Source organism: Poecilia reticulata, linkage group LG5 (genome assembly GCF_000633615.1).
Source record: "Poecilia reticulata strain Guanapo linkage group LG5, Guppy_female_1.0+MT, whole genome shotgun sequence".
NCBI lineage: Eukaryota > Metazoa > Chordata > Actinopteri > Cyprinodontiformes > Poeciliidae > Poecilia > Poecilia reticulata.
In genome coordinates this window covers 3,434,071-3,458,013 of record NC_024335.1, presented here as the reverse complement: position 1 = coordinate 3,458,013, position 23,943 = coordinate 3,434,071, and the positions used below count along the sequence as shown (strand labels likewise).

The window sequence follows — 23,943 nt, the reverse complement described above, 5'->3', positions numbered from 1 at the left end:
AATATCTCAGTCAGTTTATATTCAGTATGATGTCCAGAAAAGCAATGCACCTACACACAAATGTTAAAAATGAACAAGTAAAACAAAAGGTTTATGTAAATTAGTAAAACTGAGCATTTATAATTAGAACTTTAAAATTTCCTCCAAGAAATTATAGTTCTCCCAGAATAGCATTTAAGTTCATGATGTTTTATTCTGCTGTTTCAATTTCCTAAGGCTTGGTTGATTGTTCGTATTGATTTTGTTAGATGGTACTGATCTAATCATAAAATATCCTGCTTAAGTGTATCTAATGTTTTTGAGTGAATTTAAGTCAAAAACTGGGTTTGTAGGTCCCATTCTTGAATAATTTAAGACGGGCTACATTTTTCCCTGGCTCTGAAGAATTGCATCTTCACAGCCATGTTTCATATAAGGCCTTTTCTAATGAGTTTTTTTTTAAGCTCTCACAGTTAAGTCATCAGTGCACATAAGAATAATTGACTGAAGGAAGACACAGCTGGATCATCTCAGGTGGCAGAGTTGGTACTCCTACCATCCTCCTTAAACTCAATAATCATCTTTTTTATTTCGTCAAAGTTATAGTGGATCCACATTCACAAAATATGCATGCCGCCCGCAGGTCTCTATTTATTTCATGATCCTTGTGAGCTTTTCTTCATGCTTGATATCAGATCTGAGCTATTTGTTTTTCTTACCATTCAACTCAATTGTAACATTTTAGGTTTGCTGTTTTAACTTTTGTTTGGGTTCTTTAAATCTCTGGGAAAATGCAGCATATTCTACCAATTACACCAAATGTTCTGCTAAACATAAACTTGAAATATGTCTTTAAACTGTTATCTTTAATAGTTTACTGAAAATTGGTTAGATAAATAAAAACAACATTCTAGTACTGTTTATTTTAGTGATTATTTTTATAGCTAAGCTAACAGAAAGGACTGTAAGGAAAAAATGTGTAACAGGAAATGGTGCTGAAATAAAATACTTTTTCTCATTTAACATAAAAGGATTATGTAGAAGTGTTTTGTTTTTTATAGTTACAAAGTATGTCTACACAAAACTTTATCTTTTTTTCCCCAAATGCATAAGGAGAAAATATTAATCATAATAAAAGAAGAAATATGTCTGCAAACAAAATTATTCAGGTCTTGTAGGAAACAGTGGTCGTATAAAGGATGATGTATAGCTAAAGTCTCTTACATAACAAAATGCTGTTCATTATGCTTTCACTACTGACTTGGTTTTGGAGCTGCTGTCTCTAAACCTTTGAAACAGTCACTCTTCATGGTGACGTTTTGCAAAGTAAATGGACATAAAACATGGTGAAAGAAAAATGTCGGCTCACCTTTATTAGTACAAGCAATCCACTGTAAAGGCGTCACGTCGTAGTTATGTTGACCCACGGAAAAGGTAAACACGCGGACCTTGATGGAGGAGGCAGAGAGAAAATAAATGGAATCCAAGCAATAAAATGCATCAATTTCATGCACAGAAGATTGCATGGAATATATCACGGTAACACTGACCGTTTTGTTGGGCCAGTTATATTGCAGGAAGACATCCTGAGCCCTATCCTCCCCTCCGTCAGTAAATAGCATAATTATTTTATTGCAGTTAGCCCGCGGGACGTTTGTCTTCTGTAAAATACAGTAATAAATATGCATGACAGGCTGATACAGAGACAAAACATAGTGTGTTTGGAGCTCATTTTCCTCCTGGTACAGTAAGTCACAGAGGAACTCACGTTAAGAAGCTGGTTAAAGGCAAAATGAAACCCAGACTTGTAGTCAGTGGTGCCCTTAGCTTGCATTTGCTGCACGGCCTCCTTGAAAATCTTCTTGTTTCGCACGTTAGCCTGGACCAGATGCTTGAAGCAAGGGACCACTGCCTCAGCCTTCTCATTGAACTGAAACACAGCAGGAGACAGTCCGCTTTAAAGTACAAAAGGTGAAGAGGAGTATTGATTTGTGACTAATCACGAGGCAGGAATCCATGCAGATACCAACTCTGGCCACGTTGACATAGTCGTCATCAGATAAAGTGTCCAGCATTTCCATCACAGACGCCTTGATCAGTTTGAGCGTGAGTCCGCTGACGCTGCCGCTCCTGATCAAGGAGGAGGCAACACAAACATGAGTAGTGGCAGAAGAGGTTTCAGTCTTTTGAACTTATTGTTGTAATTAGCCAGTTAACTTGGTTAAGTGATATGGTAAATAAGATCTTGGTAGCTTTGTAGTTACATGGAATTAGTACAGTTCGTTTTGGATAATGAGGCAAAGACCTAGAATTTAATATAAGGTAAAAATGTGAATGTTTTTAAAACGTTCACTAGAGAAATGATTGCAGGAGTCACCTAATAGATGAAGCATGGCTGTAAATGAATCATGTTTGAGTCGGTTTTGCTGTCGGCGGTTCAGGTGATTTGCACAAAGTGGGTAAAATAATGAAAATGGGGAACTGTCTCCCTTCAAGTCTGCAGCTAGATGGTTGACAATAATATATAAATAGATGCTTAAACAGGACATTGGTCAAAAGCGTCCAACACAACCACATTTAGAAACGACATACTGTATATGCAGTGATCTCCTGAATGGAAAATGAATCTGATCATGACTCCATAAAACAGTTTTCCAATCCCAAATTTAAAAATTTCAACATAAGATCATGTTAAAACTTAGATTATCTGTAGGTTACCTTCCCCTGAAGCGCTACCAAATGCACTTCTTCAATTTCCTAGAAAAACCTCCAAAACATGACTCTGTACTTACACATCAACAAGGATGACCATGTCTTTGGGAGATGAAGCCCCCTGGATGTACCTGAGACAAAGAAGGACGTAGGAAAAAACCTAAATCTATCTTTACTTTACGTTTATAATACGTCAACATATCCAGGGTTTTTTTACGCATCGTAACGTACCAGGGCCTCCTTCGGACATCGTACAGGTCGATTTTGTCGGGCGCTTTCCACGGAGATGCTGCAATGCATAAATAACTTGGTGTCTTTGTATAACTTTGTGGTTGATGAATTCAAAAGAGTTAGTTCACAGTAACAGCAGAGACAGCTGCTTAAAACCCCACCTGGATAGTAGCGAGTGACTCCTGTCGCGCTCCCAAACGCCTGCCACAGCAGCGACGGATCCTCCCTGCTGTTCTCCATGAACACTCTCTCCAGCGCCTGCGTCCAGTTCAGCTCATTCAGGATGTCTGGAGCTGAGGACAGAAGAGAAAAGACGGCTCGTAAAATACTCCTTTTTGGTGATATTTCTAATAAATAAAGAAAAATGTGCAAAACCATGATTTGACACATCTTGAAACATGATAAGTGTCTTCATTGTGTTTTTATTTATAATAAACATAAACAATAAACCCAGATTTGTGTGCCATATGTACGAACCATATATTGCCTGTATCAGTTTTCATATTTCATAAATGAAGAAAAAAGGAAGAAAAGACTGAAGAAAGGATAGAAAGGAAGACAGAAAAAATGTCACTACTAGTGACTATAAAAGAAAAACATACTTTTAAAAGAGAGATAAATTACATCCACAAATAAAACAAGTTGCAAGTATCACAAAAACCATTTCTAGACATCAAAAATTGTATTCTGCCTTTTTGCTCAAGTAACAAAAAGGCACCAAGCAAAACTTTTGAGAAGCTTATTAAAGTTCTGATTTAACTTGTGGAGTTTGAATTAAAGCGACTCTTAAAGATAACATAGCAATTCATTCTAAATCTTCATTAACAAAAACTTGCTAAATCTCTTGACATCTCAGCTTTATTAAGTAAAATTATGTTTACCACAAATAAGTCGCACAAGAATATTAAGTGAGGAGCAAGTTTGCAGGATCCTGCTCTCAAAGTGACATAATGGGAGCACCACTCACCTCCTTTGTAAATATCTGTCGGGATCTGAACTGCGGTGTGCGAGAAGTTGACGTTATTTTTGAAGTTTGGATCGTACACAAACTCCAGCTTAAGTTGGGAGGGGTTTTCCACCTCTGCCTCTCCGTCCATGGAGTACTGACAAAGCAAGAGTGTAAAAACTGAAGTATAAACTTTACCTTTCCATTGTGATAACTTCTAACTTCTCCTTTGATAGTTCAAAATTCAATGTAGGTTGAATGATAAGTTTTTAGATCAAGACAACCTAAAAACAAAGTTTTAAAAGCCAATTAAAAAAACAAAAAACAAAGAGCAGAAAGTACTTAAGAAGAAATGAATAATGCATTTTGCATCTATAATATCTATGACCGGAAATATCTCACAGAATGGATCCTTTTCTTGAAAAAAGGCCATTTTAACAGTGATGTATAGAATGGATGTGTGGCCACTTTTTTGCAGCTCGAGGACGTTTAGCTACATAGATCATCTATGCAGGAAACATGCTGTGGCCAGAGATAATGAAACAACTGGAATTTGGGACTTATGGGAAGAAACAACCCAAACCCGAGGGAAAACTTCATGCCATGGCTCAGGGAGGAAACTCGAGCAGGGAGTCAACAGGCAGACCAAAGAGTTACGTCGGGTGTAGACTGTGAGCATAAAATAGATCAGATAAGAAAAGGCATCATTTTTCAACAGCTTTGTCCAATTTCACTTCAATAAATAACTCGCTCAAACCAAAAAATTTGTGAAAATTTGTTTCAGCTGTGACTTTTTTCTTCTGTGCCTGAAGAAAAGAAAGGAGCGCGTTTGACCGTAGCTGCAGTATGACTGTCTGTTGGTAACTTCCCTTCAGTCCACCATTTGTTCCATTAGCTTGAACAGGCCTTTTAAATGATAGACATTTCTACTGAGTGATGCGATGGTTTCCTAAAGCGAAATGTTTTGACAGCTCCATTACTGGAGAGCAGGTAAACCTGCAGGAGTAAAATGCAGACCGTTCTGGCGACATGCATTTTTAAGAGGAATGTGTTTGTATCTGCACACAACAGGGTAATGTTGCTGGAACTGGAGCAGAAATTGCAATGGCTAGAGGAAAGCTGACAGACTTCTATATTTTGAATTACAGTTTTTGTTACAAGTGATCGTTTGTCACTCCACAGAGCAGTTTTAAATCCCTGGGTACGGTGCTGGTTTGTTAGGTCTTCAATCTCCTGTTAACAAGGAATAACAATCCAGACTTCCTTCTACTTAAATCAAAATCTAAATATTTACTCTATGACACTTAATTTAAGCTTGAGGTCATGTTATCATTACTGGTCGCCAAGTTTGGTGTTTTGAATGTGGCGTCTTCACCAGCTTTTGTTGTTTTTTCAGCTGCCTTGTGCTCCATTTTTTTTCCCCTCTTAAACTTTTTAACATATTTCTCAACTTCAGACATTTAAGCAAATTAGTAGTAAACTACGAGCTTGAACACAACAGAAGAGGAAAGCCCTTTAATCCTTGTCAGTTTGACTAAATTTGTTTATCCAGCACTTACATATTCCAAATCAGCTTTGGAGTCATAGTAGGCCATGTCAAGCTCCTGCAGGAAAGCAGATGGAGAGAGATGATGAAGGCCGTGAAACGCCATGAGGATGAGCAGTCACGTGAATGCACTTGTCAAATGAGAGTCTGGATTCACCAAAAAATCTTTTTTAAAAAGGTTAAAAATGATTGGTAACTTACATTTGACTCAAACAATAATAATATGAAAATATTTTTCCAACACTTTTCCTCTCTTTCCTTTCTGATCTTGTGTCATCCAGGTTGATTGAGGGAACTTAGTGGAGGGAAAATCACAGGTTGGATGAGGTGCTTTTACCCCAGACTTATAATTTAGTTCAGACTAAATGCTACTATATGTAATACAAGTCATATGTAGCCATATGTAACTGTGGCAGGATAGTTACATACAGCGGAGAGATTCCAGTATCCGTGAGTACCGGACTGTTTTTCACTATGTGAATTATTTACAAATGTGTCCTAACGCTGGCTTTAAGTCCTTCCTTAAATTATTGATCTACTTTTGCTTAGTTGACCCTTTTCTTACTAAACCAAACGTATTTGTTGATTTTCCACAAGATGCCATGAACCAGTCAGTCCATCCACAAACCTTCTCCGTTCTTCTCGCTACTCAAATCAAAGAATATTTAACAAGTACAAATAAACAGTTGCTTAATGCCAAAATTAAGCTTTGAACTTGTGATGTTCTCATTGCTAATTAAAAACTAAAATTAACAGTAACTAAAGGCATTAGATATAACTTTTTTTCTGTTTGCTGTAACTACCAAATGTCTCTTATTGTCCAGCACTGTTTCTTTGCTCAGAACTGTCACGCTATGATTCAGTGGACCGGCTGTGTGGACCATCACCATCTGTTAGTCTGAGTTTCTGAAAACGCACGACATGCTTCAGCATCTACAGAGAGGTGTTCCTATTTTTAGCTTTTTTACTGATTACCAAACTGTCTGGTCCAAACCCAAACTCAGCAGCTCTCTGTCTGCTATCCTAGTGCAAAGACAAAAACAGGAGGAACAAGCGCGTCGAAAATCCCCCCAGAGACATTTGCTGGTTTTTAGACATTAGTGTGGATCTCTTCACGCTTTACAATAACTCCATCATTATTTCTACCCCAAGGTTACTTGAAAACTGGATCTTAATGATCTATAAAGCCTCCTTTCATATAATGTTGATCATTCAACTGAGAAGTAATTGTTGCCTTCAGATGCATTATGTTTGTACTAAAAGCTTAAATTTCCATTTTAAGTGCAGTGACAACAAATCTTCAAGCTTGCAAATTCACTTAGGTAAAAAAAAATACATGTACATTTATAGAACTGACAGGTTATTGTACTTTTATGTTTTTATTATATGCTCTTTAGTAATAAAAGTAGAAAGTCAAGTCAAGTGCAGATTTTCAGTCGTTGGCATGGATCATTTACATGTGTCAATGTGTCAAACAATTAAGTTTTAATGTCACCCCCTCCAAACCCTCAAAAAAAAAAATCTCATAGCACTTTGCAATTTAAAATCCTTTTAATGAGAGAAAGTGTAGGAAATACCGGCTGCTGCCCACCTAGCTGAAGGAAGGTTGCTACTCCGTCGGTCACAAGAAAGACAAATTCAGCTGTTTGGTCAAATTCCTAATCAAAACCAAAATAGAAATAAATAAAATAGTTGTTTTTTTTACAGTTAAAGTGAAAAGAACGAGTGTTTTTGTTTGCATTTTAACATGAAGCAAAGTTAGTTTTACTCCAGGTTACACCACCAGAACTTCACTCCAGCCCATGGATTTTCAAGACAGTATTAGGAAAACATTTGGTATTCGATGGTGTTCATGAATTTTCACTGACTATTTGACTGAAGCAAATGAGTAAACCGTTTTAATGCCTTTCTGCTTTTGGTTCATTTCAACCATTTAATGAGTAGTCTGCTCATCTACTGGGGAATTAAATTAATTCATCATTTTCAGTTTCACAAAGGTTTTTAAATATAAGTTGCTTCCGACCTACGGCTTATGTTTTGACTTTAAAACAACTTAATAGAATTTTCTTGATGGCTTTTCCGCCTTTTAAAACATTTTTCAGCATTGAAGTGTCACAAAATAAACTAAAAGCAAAGAGAGTCTAAACACAAGACACTTGGCTGTCACTCACTTGTAACAGTTTGTAATAATCAGCTGTCATTTACTGCAGTCCAATCAGCTCCTTGCAACGAACAATGCTAATGTGAAAACAATAAATTCAAAACCTAGAATAATTTAGTTGATCCAACCATTCATCCGTCTGTAAGCAGCTCTATGTCATGTTTCTACGGTCAGCTACCTTAAGGAGGAAGCTCAATTCACAATTTGTTTTTTAAGTAAAAATATGTTTCTTATGAGGAGATGCAGCAAAAAGACGAATAAACGAATAAAGACGAATAAAGTCATAAAGAACTCTGTTCTTACCTTAAGTCCATCTTGCCATAGATGTTCCCGTTGGAGCCGCTCTGCTTCACTCGCTAAACGCTACACATTTCAGACGAAGAAACGTCACATCACAGCCGTACGTAAAACAACATGTCTGACTTAAAACATTTGACACTGAAACCACATTTATGTTCAGTTAGTGCTCTTGTTTTAGATTTGCAATCTACCTTAGTTACAAATAGTCTTATGTGAAAAAGTAAAATAATCTACAAATTAATTGAATTAGAGGGGAAAAACAAGAAAAAACTTTTTTTTTTCCTTACAAAACTGTTACATATTTGTGTTCAAACTTGCATAATTTTGTCCTGTATGACATTATATCACCCACGAACAAAACAAATACATAAACCGTGCGTTTGAACAATAGTATACTTACATCGAGTGCCTTACGCTTCTTTGCCAGGAGTTTTTCTATATCCAAGGCCACCTTTTCCACAATCCTGCGCGGCTCATTCTTCGCCAGCTTGAAGTGTCGTCTTTCTTCATTGTATATCTGTAGGTAATAATATCAAACACAACAGCAGCCAGTCAGAGTTATTCTGTGGAGTGTTATTTCTGCAAAAGTAAAGCATTTTCTGCAAACAACAGAATTTTCATAACTCTCTACGGAATTCGTGAAGTTATTTTTGAAAATTCTTATTTCCCGTGTGTATTTTCTGAGCGACAGAAACAAACACTGATAGGGATTTTTGGTATTATCATTTTGTTGTTACTTTAAAGTGTTCTCCTTTTTAAACTGTATGTGTGAACCGACCTAGAAGTCACAGCTGCCTGTTATCTTCATGTGAAACAGTTTGACCGAGATTTGAACCGGGCTCAGATCATGGGACAGATGTTAAATTGTTTTACGACCTTTGCTGTGTTTAGGTAAAATGTTTTACGACCTCAGCTGTTTCCTCCGCTGTCTTATCTTGCCTATCCTCCCTCTTTGAAGTTTGATAATAAAAGACAAGCTGTATCCAAAGATTGGCAGAACGCTCTGTGAACAGCTCTGAGAAGCAGTTGACAGAGTCTTCTCCTTTTGCTTGCAGAAGTTTAGTCATAAATTCATATACGTTGTCTGTGGTTCTTTTATGTAGGTTCTAGGAAAATACCTATCAAACACTGGTCTTATTTTCCACGATGGATTAGTCTGTAATGCATTAGATTAGCGGTGTCGAAACAAGAGCTCTGTTTCCCCGAAGGGAAGGAAGAGAGTGTGCTAGGATTTCCCCTCGACGTTGATAAAGTTGGGCTTTTAGATGTATGAAAGACTTGGTGGATTACCAAAAACAGCATTAAGTATTAATCCACCAAAAGACAGATGCAGAAAGAGAAGAAAACCGGCATAAATGCTTCTGTGTCATTAGATCTTTTTGTCTGACGCTTCTATGGAAGACTAGAGTTAAATAATTAAATAAAGGTGTTCGTTGAGAAATATATCAGGCCTAACCAAAGCATCAATATTTGTAGCACTGACCTTTCTTTTTACAGACTTTTGCAGTTCAGCTTTTCATACTGGATGACAGCTTGTGGCCAAAGCTGTCTTCTTATTAGGATTTGGTGGTGTCACACATTATCCACTGGGTTTTTGTAGAACAATTTACTTGGATACATGTAAGAGTTGCTCATTATCTCAACATTTTTAAGATGCTTTCAAACCCCCATAACTTCCCTTTGGCTTTTGAATTAAATAGCGATATTGTAACTTTTTTTTCTTCCATAATTTTATTTAAAATTAGCATCATACACAATGACTAAACGGAAACGCACTTTTGTGATAAAAGCAAGTCAACTGAGCAGATGTTTCAGCTTAGTGGTTTTATGTGTGGATCTTTATGAGGCAATTTGCAGCATGCTAATTCAATCTCAGATTGCTAACACTGATAAGCAACTCGGCCTTAACCTTTTCAATCACAGGATCTGATGTGAGGATGTTCCTTCTCCTCCTCAAAATCCAACGATGTGCAGAAAAGGAAGCTTTGAACAGATAAGCAATAAGCCGACTGACCAAACATGCAGTTTTACGCTCACAAGCAGTCACCTTGTCGAAGACCTCAGCTTTTGTTGGTCACAACAAACACAAAAAAGCCGCATCATAGCAGACATCTCATCACCAGAGATCTAAACAATGAAAGTGCCAGGTGTCCTCTAGCAAGACGAGTCCTTCCACAAGTTACAGGATTTTCTTTTGATGAATCTGTATGATAAAAAGAAAAGGTGGCAGCACTGTTTTTCTATGTACAGTTGAAAGCGTTTGAATGGGGAAAAAAAGTACAAAGGCCAACATCAATACATGCACCTTTATGACAAACCTGGTTTACAATGATGCAACATTATGTAGCTTCTTCTGAATCACCATGAGCTTATATTTTCTGTCACAAATCTTAGCTTAGATCGCTTTGAATGCAGCAATTATATGGTGAAAGTTTAGTAGCACCTTACAAAAGCATAATGTGCTGTGCATGTGTTTTTTGCTGAAATAGAGGGATGACCTATATAGATATTTATCCAAACACCAACGTGAGAATAATTTTAACGGTAGCCTGAGCTGCATTTCTCATTAATTTGCAGAAACAAAGCTCTTTTTATGACCGAGTGCAGAGCACATGAAGAAACAGATATGCTTTGTTGTTCAGTTCAAATTTTAGTATGTTGTTATTTATTTATTAATATTTACTCTTTTTTTTTTTACACACTTTTAAAAGTGTGACGCTCCTTTTTCCACACCATTTGTGTTATGTTGTGAAATACATTTGAGTGAAAAAGTATTTCAACTCTAAGGTCCAAAAAAGCCTCATTTAAGATCTGATCCATCTGGACAAACTCATTTTATTGCTAGAAAAATACAAATATGTATATTTTTAAACTGCTTGTGAATGCATATTTCTTTAGTTCACTAATGTTCTCTAGCAAACCTCAGAGGCCTTCACAAAGCAGATATATTGATACTGATATCAAATCACACACAGGTGCACGCTATGTACTAACTTGTCAACAGCTACTTACGCATGATTCTTTTTAAGAGTATCAGAGTAACAGAGCTGAGCCCAAATACTTTTTAACTTTTAAAACCATCTCTCATTTTCCTTCCTCTTCATAATTATGTGCTACTTCATGCTTATCTATAAAATCAATCAATCAATCAATTAATCAAATGTTATTTGTAAAGCAGCAAGGCATTTCAAAGTGCTTTACATAATTAAAATAAAAACAGCATGTGACAGTGAACAAACAGTGAGAAAGAGAAAAAGATTATGAAAAGGATTAAAACAAATAAAAACAAAAAGATAAAAACATTTAAAAACAAATATCAATACAATACATTAAACTCTTAGTGGGTATGAATAGTTTTGCAATGTACTATGGATTTATAATCCATCTAAAGCAAAGATATCTTGTTTTAATGCTGTTCTTAAACTGCACTATGAAATACATTGGTTAACTTTAGATGACCTGAATTACGTCCCAGCTATCTCCACAAAGTACTAATCATGATTTCTTACAGCAGAGAGGATTTTATGAGTGACTAGAAGACATGCAGGATTTACAAAATATATCTTCTACGTTTGGCTTTGTTTGAAATTAAACTGCATACATTAAACTCCAAATCTAATTAGGATTAATAATTGAATAACTGCAGGAACCAATGAACACAGACAAGAGTTTTTTTTAATTATCTCAATTTAAAAGTATGCTTGCAATATACTTTTAATCAGTAATAATTCCTGATGCATAGATTTTTAGGTGAAGTTATAAATCATGAATGTATTATGCTGGTTCTACTTATTGCCATCAGCATTAATAATTTTACTAATAGTAAAAAAAACAGCAGTAACAATGTTCTTTAAAAATCCCTAACAAAGATCTACTCTTTCTCCTGAATATTCAACTGTAATCCAAATAAATGTTCACACAGAGTTTGCAGTAAGAGGGGGACTTGTGACATATTTGTAAAAAATGACAGGATATTTCCAGCATCTCCATGAATAGGTTGCTGGTTTGAGGTCATCAGACTCTCAACCTCACGAGAAAAACTGTCAGAGGGAAGATGACAACGTGTCAAACAGAAAGAGAGTGGGACGAGAGGAGCGTATGGATGGAGTTGCCACAGATTGTGGAAGTTTTTATTTTTTTTCCCCCAATGATTGAATTCCTAATACCGACTGCAAGGCATTCCTCAAGTTTCTGTGCTGACCTGATGCTACACTGGTCCATGAAACAAAGATGGGAACATGCAGTAATGAACAGGACGTCTCTGTGAACTGTGCGCCATCTGTGAAGAACTCGGTTCTGCTGAGAATATATTAATGAGCGAGGCCGAGGACGGATGTGACAGAAAGAAAACCTAAGATGATGTTATCAGGAGATATCTGCAGTTCCATAACAGATTCTCGTCATAAGATGCTAAAAAATTGCGGTTGCAGAAGAATGAATACTTGGTATAGTCGTGGATTCAGAAAAAAAATTAAAGCACCAATCCTGATTTTAACATGCACTAATTTCTCAGCAGTTTGAAATTTCTGCTTTGAGTATGTCATGAGACCTTGCAAAGCCGAGGTCTCATGATCTGGTGCTTACTGCAACAGTAAGCACCAAATGTTGCAATCATTTCTACACCGAAGTACACAAAAATATATATATTTATATAAAAGTGTACTCTCGATATAAATATGAATAAAACAGGCCTCGAGTGTGCAAAACCACACACACCATAGGTTATACACAGGATTACTTACTGAATGGAGACCAGTTACACTCCAAAACACCCGACATATCTATGAAGTACTTAGAAATCTGAGAATTTTAAAGGGGTTGTGCTTTTTTTTTTTACAACGACATTAAAAAGGCTTTACTCTTTAAGACATTTGAGATAGCTGACAACAAAAGGCATCTCATCTTGATACTGAGCCAAATAAAGATTTTTCTGCTGCAAAGACACTTTCTGAACAAAAAAAAAACAGAATAAATATCTCTACTGTAATTTATACTTTAAAACATAATATTAAACAAGGTTGGCTAGTGATTATAAACAACTATTAAAATATCAAGATGGATGTAAACATTTGAACGAATGAGATCATTTGCTCTGTGATTTATGATTCTCTCTGCATCTCTGCTGCTGGATAAATAACTTGTAAATCTTGTAGTCTATCAACCAAATATTTCACAGTAGAATCTGATGTACAAGCTTCTAACGGAAACACATTTTTGAGAAAACAATCCCTGCCACAGAGCCAGTTATGTCTCCAGCATCAGTTACCATGGTGACAGACCTATGTAAATTATCAAGTGGCTTTCTGATAATGAAAATGCCAAACTACACATGAAGTTACCCCAGTAAGCCACTATTCCTGTAGGATGTAGGAATTTAGCATAGCGATGTTAGCCAATGGCAAAAAAAGAATTAGCATGGTTAGCATACCACATAGCATAGAGGACTTCATGATTTTCTCACTCAAGTTTTTAGATTATAAAGGACACTTGTATTAAAAATAGTTTCATTACATGTTTTTAATAATTGACCAGCTACTTTTAGCTGAAATGTAGATGGGCAGCTAAATATATTATATTTATATATAGATGGAGTGGGTGGCTCCAACACAGGATTCAATGTTTTATTCCTGGTGTTCCTAGTGTGTGTGCGTATGTGTGTGTGTGTGTGTAGGGGTGCGTGCGTGTGTGTGTTTTATTTGAAACGCTTCCTAAGCCAGGATAAGGATTTTCTTTAACATATTCAGCGTATTTCAGATGCAAGTGGAGATTAATGAGGACTTAATGAAGAAGCGAGTGTCACATCGAGGCCTTACTGCAGGCTGACCATCTGCTCCGCAGTGACACAAACAAAAAGGACTCATGGCGATGCGCTCCGCTGAGGCAACGCCCCCACACATCTCTCCAGAGCACGGCTCTCTGGCCTCCTGCTTATGATCTCTGATTCTGTTTGTTGGCATTTCCCCTTAACTGCCCCCACCGTCGCCATCAGGTGCAATACAGAAAATGTTAAATAACTGAGTAAGCACCAGCTGGGACTTTAGCTGCAGATTTATAGTAAAAAAAATAAAATAAATAAAAAAATGGGGAATGTATTTCTAGCAATGCTCGAACCATTTTCCCGACTATTATTTCAAATAATGCTTTAACTACAAAAATAGACAAGATTTGTGTTATTTTTCTTATCCTTTGGAGAGAAAACACTGATTAGAGGACAGATGTGTTATTATTCCTCCAAAGGTTAACTTAATATCTAGATAAAATTCAGACTACACTTTGAAAGCGTATAATTTATGGGATACAAAGTTTCTAACATATATAAAATCAGCTTACAAGTTTACCATTATTTTATGAGTCCTTTTATAACCATAAAATATTACAATGCTCATTACTTCTTATCCCACTAGCTACAGACGCTGATGCAAAGATCCCTATATTCAAGAGACATGCATATGGCATACTTGTTTCCTTTGTATGAGAGCATCTATTGTATGACTCAGCTGCTTGAAGAGAGTGTCTTTGTTGCAGCCAGAGTAGTGGCAGGACTTGGTGCTGAAGTGCCAAATACATTACAGTAAATTTGGCGACTGAGTGTTGCCACCTCAGTGCGAGCATGAAGAGACTGTAAACCTGGCCTGAGGCCAACGGGGCAACTACTGTTTCTTTTTCTGCGATGACTAAACCAACTTGGTTGGACATATACCTCGGAAAACCCAAAACTACTGTTATGCATTCCCAAATATGCTCCCGTCTTACTGAACCACTGCAATATTATCACAGGAGTTGTATGCATACTAAAATCAGTCGCACACGGCGAACTCTCAAAGGTCCTGCAGGATCATCCGGGATCTATATGACGTTGTGGTGGTTGTCTTAAATTAAAGCATTAGGAGGTTTTAACCCATACTTTGTCTTTTTTTTTATTCTTCAATGGACAGGGGAGTATTGGCAGTAAAACTGGTCTTGAAGCAAAAAGTCACTGATGTCCCAATAAAGCTGGAAAGATCCATAGCAATCATATTCTGACTGTTATGAAATGTGGTCATTTTATGAGCTACTAAAGCTGTCTGATTTCCAGGAAATGTCTGGTAGTTAACACCATTAAAATCTGAAATCAATTTAGAGGATAAGAAGGTTTAGGAATCGGTTTACTATGATGCAATGTCAACATGCATTACATGCAGATGTTAAAGAGTAGCTACTTCTGATGGGGGGGCTTGCAGAAGGAAAATGTCTGATTTGCTAAGCTTGACTGTAGGAGTTAATAAGCTCAAAACATCATGAAGGACAGTGCCAAATATTCTAAATCTAACCACTGTAGGCGTGCGTCCAGTCATCACTGTAGCGTTGCATAAATTTGTGCAAGAGTGGTAATTAATGAAAACAATAAACACAATGTCAGCAAGATTTGGCTGCACCTGAAATTTAATCTGCCTTTAATCTGAAAGCAGCTAAAATATTCCAAGCTGCTGACGAGAAATGTGAGACTACCGTAGATGTAAAAGAAAGTTGTTGCAATTGGCCGTTTGTGGCTCTGCAAGATGGGCTAGAAATGCACTCGTGAAAACAATAAATAAATAAGTAAGAATGTAATTATTTTTTTTTTGTATTTAATGCAGCTATTCAGATGCAGCTCTGGAGCTTAATGGATTCACGGTTGTGCTGAGTTTATGCCGCTCAGTAATGAGTAAGAATCGAAACCACACACACTCACCCCTTTCAGCTGCTGAACTCCAGTGATGTGCTGAAAGGCTCTGTCAATCTCCTGCTGGATCCGCCTGGCCCAGTGCATTATCCTGTGGATAAACATCAGACGCTGACTTTCACACTGCAGAAGAAAAACTGATTAACTGGATACACGTGTGTTGGTGGCTCCCAGGAATGACAAGAGACGGATCAGCACAAGCAGTAACACATGACGACTGATGCACAAACAAATTTTTTTTAAATGTGCTTCATTTACCCAAATCGAAACTTTGCAAATGCCTTCAGAGAAGTAGATTTTAATGCTGTAGCCCATTTCAGAGTCTCGATTTAGGCACTAAAAATATGCAGCTGCAATATGAAGACAGAAGTGTGTTGCTTTGTCAATGTGTCTGATGTTTTCTTTTATCTAAAGTATCACTGATGTGGCTTGTGTTGAAGTGCTTTATAAATAAAGCTGCTGCTCATGAAACAATTAATAAGCAATTAATATTTATGAGAGTAAAATTAATTATTGATTTATGAGCAAATTACAAGTCAGAAAACAGCAGAAGGAATTTCCATCCATCCATCCATTTTCTTACACCCTTGTCCCTCAGTGGGGTCGGGAGGGTTGCTGGTGCCCATCTCCAGCAACGTTCCGGGCGAGAGGCAGGTCACCCTGGACAGGTCACCGGTCTGTCGCAGGGCAACACAGTAACACACAGGATAAACAACCATGCACACACACCTAGGGGCAATTTGGAGAGGCCAATTAACCTGACAGTCATGTTTTTGGACTGTGGGAGGAAACCGGAGTACCCGGAGAAAACCCACACATGCACAGGGAGAACATGCAAACTCCATGCAGAAAGACCAGGGCCGGGAATCGAACCCAGAACCTTCTTGCTGCAAGGCAACAGCTCTACCAACTGCACCACTGTGCAGCCCACTTGAAGGAATTTTTATAACTTTACTTACTAAAACCCCACTAAACTATATGCATGAATAAAAAAAGTCTTCCCTTAGCAAGTTAGCAATCTCCAAGTCTTTTCAGGAAAATATGAACTTATCGGACGAAAGTAGAAATTTGTGGGAGGTGTGCATCCTGACACACTTGGCGGTAGCAGTGAGGTGCTCTAAGGTTGCTTTGCTGTTCAAATCCAGAACAACTTGCTGTAATTTATGTAACCATAAATACAGCTCACCAAGTTCACCTCTCAAAACAGAAATGAAAGTTTTGGATTTGATTAAATTGAAAATTCTGTCTGAATGAAATACTGTGGCATGCCCTTGTTTCATCCTCTCTACACCAACATAACAGATTCATTGCTGAAATTATCAGAAATGATTGACAACATTTGCTGCCCCGAAGGGTTGCAAAAACCCTTCAGTTTTCACATGGAGTCATGATGGTTTATTTTGCCTTGATGAATGAAATTATTTTAAAACTGATTTATTTACTCGGGGGTGTCTTTGATATTTAAGAATGTTTGATCCAAAATATGAGGTAAAAACAAACGAGGTGCAAAAACAGATGAGGTGTGTTATCATGGTTAAATGTGCAAAAATGAGTTTATGAGGTAAAAAGAAAAAATTCTGCAATAACGAAGGATTCCTGCTATTTCCTACAGAGAGAAGCAACCAAAAATGGAGGAAATCTGAATCCACCAAAAATGTTCAATAAAAGGAAAAGCTGGGGCCCGAATGTCTTAAAACAATGGCTTTGTTATTTCTAACTTGGGGGTAGAGTGAATTCTTGTTAAAAACGTGAAGACAGAAATCTCAGTTTGGCCAATCAGAGAGGATTTGTGACATGTAAAGCAACTCAAAACTTAACAACATGCCCTACAGATTCACCTTAATATGAAAGAGATGTAAACTTCATAACACTGTTTTTACTCTTTTATGAATTTGTATGGAGAACATAATTTAAAACAGACATTCATTGGTGTAAAAAATCACAGTGAAGTATTTTGTTGGAAGTCATGGGTTTGAGGAGTTTGCATGCATGGTTTCTCAGAGTAGTAAAACAACCATATTAATTTCATAGACCACTCTAAATCAAACCTTGTGAGTGTTTGCATGCAAAATGTAGCATAAAATTGTTGAGGTTTGAGTTGTTTACTCATAAATTGGCTACTCGTCAGTACACTATACAAACTCGTGTTGGAAAAAAGCTCAACTGACTCAGGAAACCAACCAGTGATTGGTTGAAATAAGATCTTGTAGAGACTCATGAACATCTCACAAGGACAACACACACTGCATCACCCACCCAGTTATACATTTATGGCGTCCAGATGGAAAATATTTCTCATTAAATGCCACATGGCACCCAAGAGGTCTGAAAATACTGGCAGCGCCGTACATATAGTCTGCCAACCTATCAGAAAAAGTGAAGCCCAACCTGTGACTCACCCTGGCAATGTGACATCCGTTCCTGGAGTGCTATTTTGGTAATCTATAGTTGTGGAAGGCCAATTTATTTTTCTATGGACAAAAGTATGGAACTTGCTGCTGGGTCGCCTGTGGCTCGATAGGAAGAGTAGACGTCTTGCCATTGAAATGCTGCTCGACTCCTCTGTAGCATGTTTATGTGTCCCTAACGCCAAGTTGTCTACTGTAAGAATGCGTGCGTGTGTGTGTGTTTAGAAATGATGTCTGGGTAAATGTGGCTCTAGTGAAAAGTGCTTTAATTAGTCAGTAGGACTACAAAAGCACTGTCTAAATTCAGTCCATTTGCAACAACACAGAGCATCTTCAATAATTTATTGATTTATAAAGTGCTTTAAGATATCCAAATGAGACCAGTAAAAATCATAGCACTGAAAAGGTTCACAGAAAACAAAATGATAAAAAGAAATAATAATAATACATTACAGGTTTCTCAAATCAAACACTTCTTTAATTTGGCATAAGAATCCAGTATAAAAAATTAAAAAAAACACAGGGTGATGGCCGCACATCTTATGATGTTTGGTAATAGACCGGCATTGTATTTTGGGCAAGTTGTAAGCAATATAAGCTCAACTGGGTGACTATATAAAAGAGAGTATAGCTAGAGCCGCCATGGAATGGCATAAAACAAAATGTATTTGTGTGTTAGAATGGCCTAGTCAAAGTCTAGAACTAAATCCTATTAAATATATGTGGGAACATTGCAAATGGACCAAAAAAAAAAAGATTCACTATCTGTGAGCAAAGCTTTACAAGACAAGAATCAAAAGATTTGCAACTGCAGCTGCAGCAAAAGGCAGCTAAGGTTTGGACAAGGTTATGAAAGAAATTCCATTTCAAACTTTTCCAACATGGATCTGTAAACACAAAGTCATAAAATACTCAGTAGATTCTCTCTCATTTGGTTTATGCACACAGCTCATTTGTGTCGTCTTCATATATAAGGCAGGAGCACCAGCACTTCTTACAGTGGCCTGCAATTTCAAAGCAACCCACACATTTTACACATCAAATCAGAACAATCCTGCAGTGTAAGAAATCACGTCTTTTATATTTAACATCATCTTGAGGTGTGAGCCATGAAGAGGCAGAGGAAACACAAAGACGTTTTAAAAGACAGATTCTGTCATTCTGTCCTCAACAAAAACACAATTATGGAGAATGTTGGGTCCTGCAGCGGTACAGGTGAAGAACTCCTAATGATGGTCTCTTCCACAGTTTAGACCTTTTTTTCCTAACAGAACTGAACATAGTTGAGCTTTTTACTATATGATAGTTCAGTCAGGAAGCGCAGCTGCATGGCCAGAGAATCTCCCTGGCTGCTTTAAGTGCCCAGAGAGTGGATTCATTATCAGTCAGACAGCTTGGAGCAGAGTTACAAGACAACATAACGGATTAATGCCTTGCTGGGCTTGTTCCTACTGTGAGACGAGGCACAAATCTTCTCTCTGCTGCCTAACTCCACAGAAAGATACAGCCGTTTGAATGTTACAAATCATCCCTCCTCTCATTTTCTATTCTAGCTGAACTGCAACACAAAAGTTCAGATCAGATCATGAAAAGACTTGCTCTATTACAGTGTTTGTTTGTTTTTTACATTCTTTGTGAAAAAGGACAAAATTAGGAGAGTATTGTGAAACTCAACCTAGGATTTTTTTTTTAACTCTCTCTCTCTCTCTCTCAATGCTCATTGTGAAGATGCAGCTGAACGTCTTCGCAGTGCCCGATTTAAAAGTGAAATGATCTTCAGCTTGAGGCGACTGAGGCAGCAGGAGAAAAATAACAAGAAATGCTCTAAAAAGATCTGCAGCTGAAAACATTCCCTTCGCCTCGCAACACAATATGAAGCAAAACTGAATATTTTCTGGATAACACTTAAAAAAAAAAAAAAAAAACATCCCAGTCATAATGAGGATTAGTTGTTAAGTGTTGATCAAAGAAAGTGCAGCCCACACTAGCTGATCAAATCAAAACATTCAGTAAATAATAAGTGACTGTTTTCTAATCCAAATCCAGACATCTGTGGAACCTCTCCGACCGGCTTTTAAACATTTTCAGATAGCGCTGTTATTTTCAGGTGTGATGCTCATTAAAAGACATGCGAGCAGAACTGTGGGTCTACTCCATGTCACGCTGCAGAGAGGTGTTCACGTTATTGAGTGAGGCCTTGATTTATAATGCATAAAAGCCCAGGGGCCAACAGAGGTTCCTGACAATATTTTGAACTGCAAGAGTTACATAAAAATGAACAGTTCAATGATGGGTAATAAATAATAGATTTAAGAAAGAAGAAGCCAGTTGTAATTGCTACACTTCTGATATGCCTCTGAACATGCAAAATGTGAATTAGAGTACATGCGAGTCACATAGAGAACTCATATTAGCACAAGACCTCATACCAACGTTATTTTGCAGTCAAACAGTGTGAATATATACCCTCATCAGCCACTTTATTATGTATGCTTTTATTTAATTTATTAACTGTGCAGGTTAGTACTGAGTTGGATCTCTTTTTTTCCAGAACTGCATTAATTCTAGATGGCACAGACTGAAAGAGGTGTGAGAATAATTTGTCAGCTGCATGTCCCTGGTATAAATCTCCCACTCCACCGCAGCTCAAAGGTACTCTTAACAGACTGAGGGTAAAGTGAGCTTATTATGCTCAAGGAACTGGTTTAAGATGATTAAAGCTTTGTGAAACAGCCATAAGAAAATGGGTGCACTGCAGTCTTAAAGGGGTGGACAGTACTCAGGAAGGCTGTGATGTTTACAGAGTTGGTGCTACAGGCCCCGAAGTCTGCAAATAAAATATTTCCAGCACAATTGCACCACCAGAAAGAAGCTTGCTGGCTGCATTTTAGCCAAACTTGCAGCAGGCGTAAGAGGACATGAAGTTAGTTGGTGTGAGGGCAGAGGATGCAGAGGACTAAATGAAGACAGATGATTTGCTGTGGCGACCCCTGAAGGGAAAAGCCGAGTGAGAAGAAGAAGATGCACCAGGCATGTAAACAAACCTATCCACTCTATGATAAAGTGATTTCTTGCATGAACACAAGCTTATTTTAATGATACATTGCATCTGCTGAGTCTGCTATGACCTTTGGAGGGTGAGATAATACAGCACATCTTAAGCCTGGAAGTAGTTTGCACAGTTCAAACATGCATATATTATCTACAGGATTATGTAATAACTTCTGGTCACATTACTTCAAAAAAATAAAAGCACCAGGGCTGGATCTGATTGTTTTTCATGGTGTATTTCATTGAAATGATTGAAGGCAGGTGCTACCTGTGAAAAAAAAAAAATGACAGGAATGTTTGCAATATTTCATTTTTTTTCCTGGAAACTTGCAAATTGCCACGTCCACCACAAGTTGTTGCTTACTTTTACTGACAGCTCCTCTGGTACTTTGAGCTTTATTGGCTTTTATTTGGTCCTATTCAAAGATAACATCAAATAAATGAAAGTTACAGCTTTACATTTTATTTTAATTTATATTTTCTTCCAATACCATATCTTTGAGATTGGAGGTAAACCCTATACTCAAGTAAAACCGAATCAGTAATACACATCTGTCATGTCCAGCTGTGTTGCTGAGGTGTTTTGCGGTTGTGTGTCTGTTTTTTTTTCAACTTCCTGTTTGATTTTGGCACTAATTTCCTGTTTCGTTCCAGACAACTTTACCTCCTGTGATTCCCACCTGCTATCAGCCTCTGCCGTACCGTAATGATATCCACCAATGTCTCATTGTCTTCCTTTGTTTGTCTATTTATACCTCAATCTGCCAACTCACGCTTAGCCGTTCATCTTCATCTCAAATTCTTTGTTGTAATCCTAGCGCTGTGCTCATGTCGTTGTGACCCAGCTTGTATTTTTGGACTTGTCTCTGCCTTTGTGAATTTATGCCACTTTGTTGAGTCTTGCATAAGAGTTCTCCACTCTGTGCCTTGTGACAACATCTTGCAGCCGATTTACTTATAAAAAAAAAAAAATTACCTTACCTTAAATGTTAATGTTAAAATGTCACCTATTTTATTTAGTTTGTACACTGGAATTTTTTGTCTGAACTTGACTGTAAAACTGCACAAAGCACAATTATATGCTCAAAATATTCTGATATTATCTTTTTAACATTTTAAATATAAAGCTTTTTACAATAGAGGCAGATCACAGAGGCTGGGTATATAGTCCAAAAATAGAAATAATCTCTTTTTTTTCCTATTTTCTATGAATAAAATGCTATAGAGATCTGGTTGTGAACATGAATGAACCGCACAGTTAAAACTTTGAAAGCATATATAGGGATAAAACTAAAGTGGAGATCTTACTGAATTTAATGAAAAAAAATCTTTATGCAAGTCATCAATAAAATTGAAAACATTTCAGTGTTGAATATCACACCTTCATCTCATATTTTGTACTTAAGTAATATCATTGTAAAACCTACAAGTGGGTTATTTTAGCAGGCATGCAACATGTGTAAAAACTCAGTATCTAAAACAGCTACATTTGTAAATGTGACATAATTTTAGTTCTTATTGTAAAGGCATTTTAGTAATCAGACAGAAGTAGCCCTACCTCCAGCTACATCTGGCATTTGGGTTTCTAATATTTTGGGAAATTAATATTATTATAAGTTATTCGATGAGCACAATGCTTTTTGAAACCAACCCCTGCAGATGGTCTTTCTATTTTCGGACTCCAGCAGCAAACTATTCTTTAATCCAGCATCTCATTAAATGTCTCTCTGTGTGTAGTTTCCTTCACTGCACTGTTTCTCTGTATTCGATCGATTTCGGACGATACTAAACCTCAGGTATCTGTATCGGTATCGAAAGTGAAAAGAGTGGATCAGTGCTTCCTCACTCCAGGTTTGTCATATTTCATAGCAAGTATGACTATCATTTTGAAAAAGTATTCTTCCACTGATGCTGCTATCTTTCTTTAATAAATTATCTCTGACATTCATCCGTCTATTACTTCTTTTAGCCTGTTTGGATTCTTCTCTTCTACCTTTTTTTGTGAAGTGCCTTTTATTTTGAATGGTCGACCTCAAGTACTTCATCCACTTTCGACAATTAAAATCCTTCATCTTCATGCTCAATAATTCAAGCACAAATATATTTGTCTTGTTTCTATTGACTTTCACACCTCTTCTTTTCAGAGCATCCTTCTATCTCTCCAGACTGTCTCTCAACAGAACCGTGATCTCTCTACGGCTCACAGTCATTATCATTAATGGGGAATCCTTATCTCCACTCCAGAACACAAAACAAAGGAGTTTTGAATCTTGTTTGTGGTGGTCGTAGTGTTTGTTGCAATAACTTTTTTAAAAGTGGCCCACTCTAAAAAAAAAACACAGTCACTTTTTGTTTCTAATGTGCTGCTGCCCTCGGTCTTGAGCGACATAGGAACTAAATGCTACATTTCCGCCAGATTAAGAAAATGTATTAAATCCTGGTATCGCAACTAATTTATTCTAATTAAAACATCTGATTTCAACAAAAAGCTCCTGCCTTGCAATTATTGGAACAACCTGAGTCACAACAACTCCTAATGAGGCTTAGCAGATTCATACATTATTATGTATAGTTTTAACAACATTATGAAAGAGATTTTTTTAATTAATGCAAATGAGTACATTGTCTGTCATCTATCTTCATTGTACAGTATTAGATATAATATTGAAAAATAGGTTACACATAAACAATTTCTAAATCTAATTATTACCACATTCATTCAAAAATATTCATATGTGTCCACTGATGCCCTCAAATAAACTATAACCCCTCAGAAGTCTTTCAGTGTCCACCTGTGTGTTATTTAATCCCAGTATAAATCTGGATTCCTTACTGGTTTATCAGAGAACATTATTGAACAAACAGCATCATGAAGACCAAGAAACACAGCAGTCGGTTTAATAGAAA

At 37.1% G+C, this 23,943-nt stretch overlaps 1 protein-coding gene across 2 annotated transcripts in view; it reads right to left on the bottom strand.

Annotated features, from left to right (window-relative positions):
* LOC103464608 (voltage-dependent calcium channel subunit alpha-2/delta-2-like) overlaps positions 1–23,943 on the bottom strand; it is a 38,254-nt gene that overhangs the window by 12,336 nt on the left and 1,975 nt on the right. The window contains exons 2-13 of one of the 2 annotated variants that reach the window (XM_017304812.1): positions 15,587–15,668; positions 8,276–8,392; positions 7,879–7,938; positions 5,428–5,472; positions 3,890–4,025; positions 3,084–3,215; positions 2,923–2,980; positions 2,772–2,822; positions 2,010–2,109; positions 1,748–1,909; positions 1,530–1,640; positions 1,349–1,427 (exon numbers count right to left, since the gene is read on the bottom strand). In XM_017304812.1, the coding sequence (XP_017160301.1) occupies positions 1,349–1,427; positions 1,530–1,640; positions 1,748–1,909; positions 2,010–2,109; positions 2,772–2,822; positions 2,923–2,980; positions 3,084–3,215; positions 3,890–4,025; positions 5,428–5,472; positions 7,879–7,938; positions 8,276–8,392; positions 15,587–15,668 (1,133 nt within the window). The remainder of the gene's footprint in view (positions 1–1,348; positions 1,428–1,529; positions 1,641–1,747; positions 1,910–2,009; positions 2,110–2,771; positions 2,823–2,922; positions 2,981–3,083; positions 3,216–3,889; positions 4,026–5,427; positions 5,473–7,878; positions 7,939–8,275; positions 8,393–15,586; positions 15,669–23,943) is intronic. The other variant, XM_017304813.1, reaches the window with a different exon arrangement.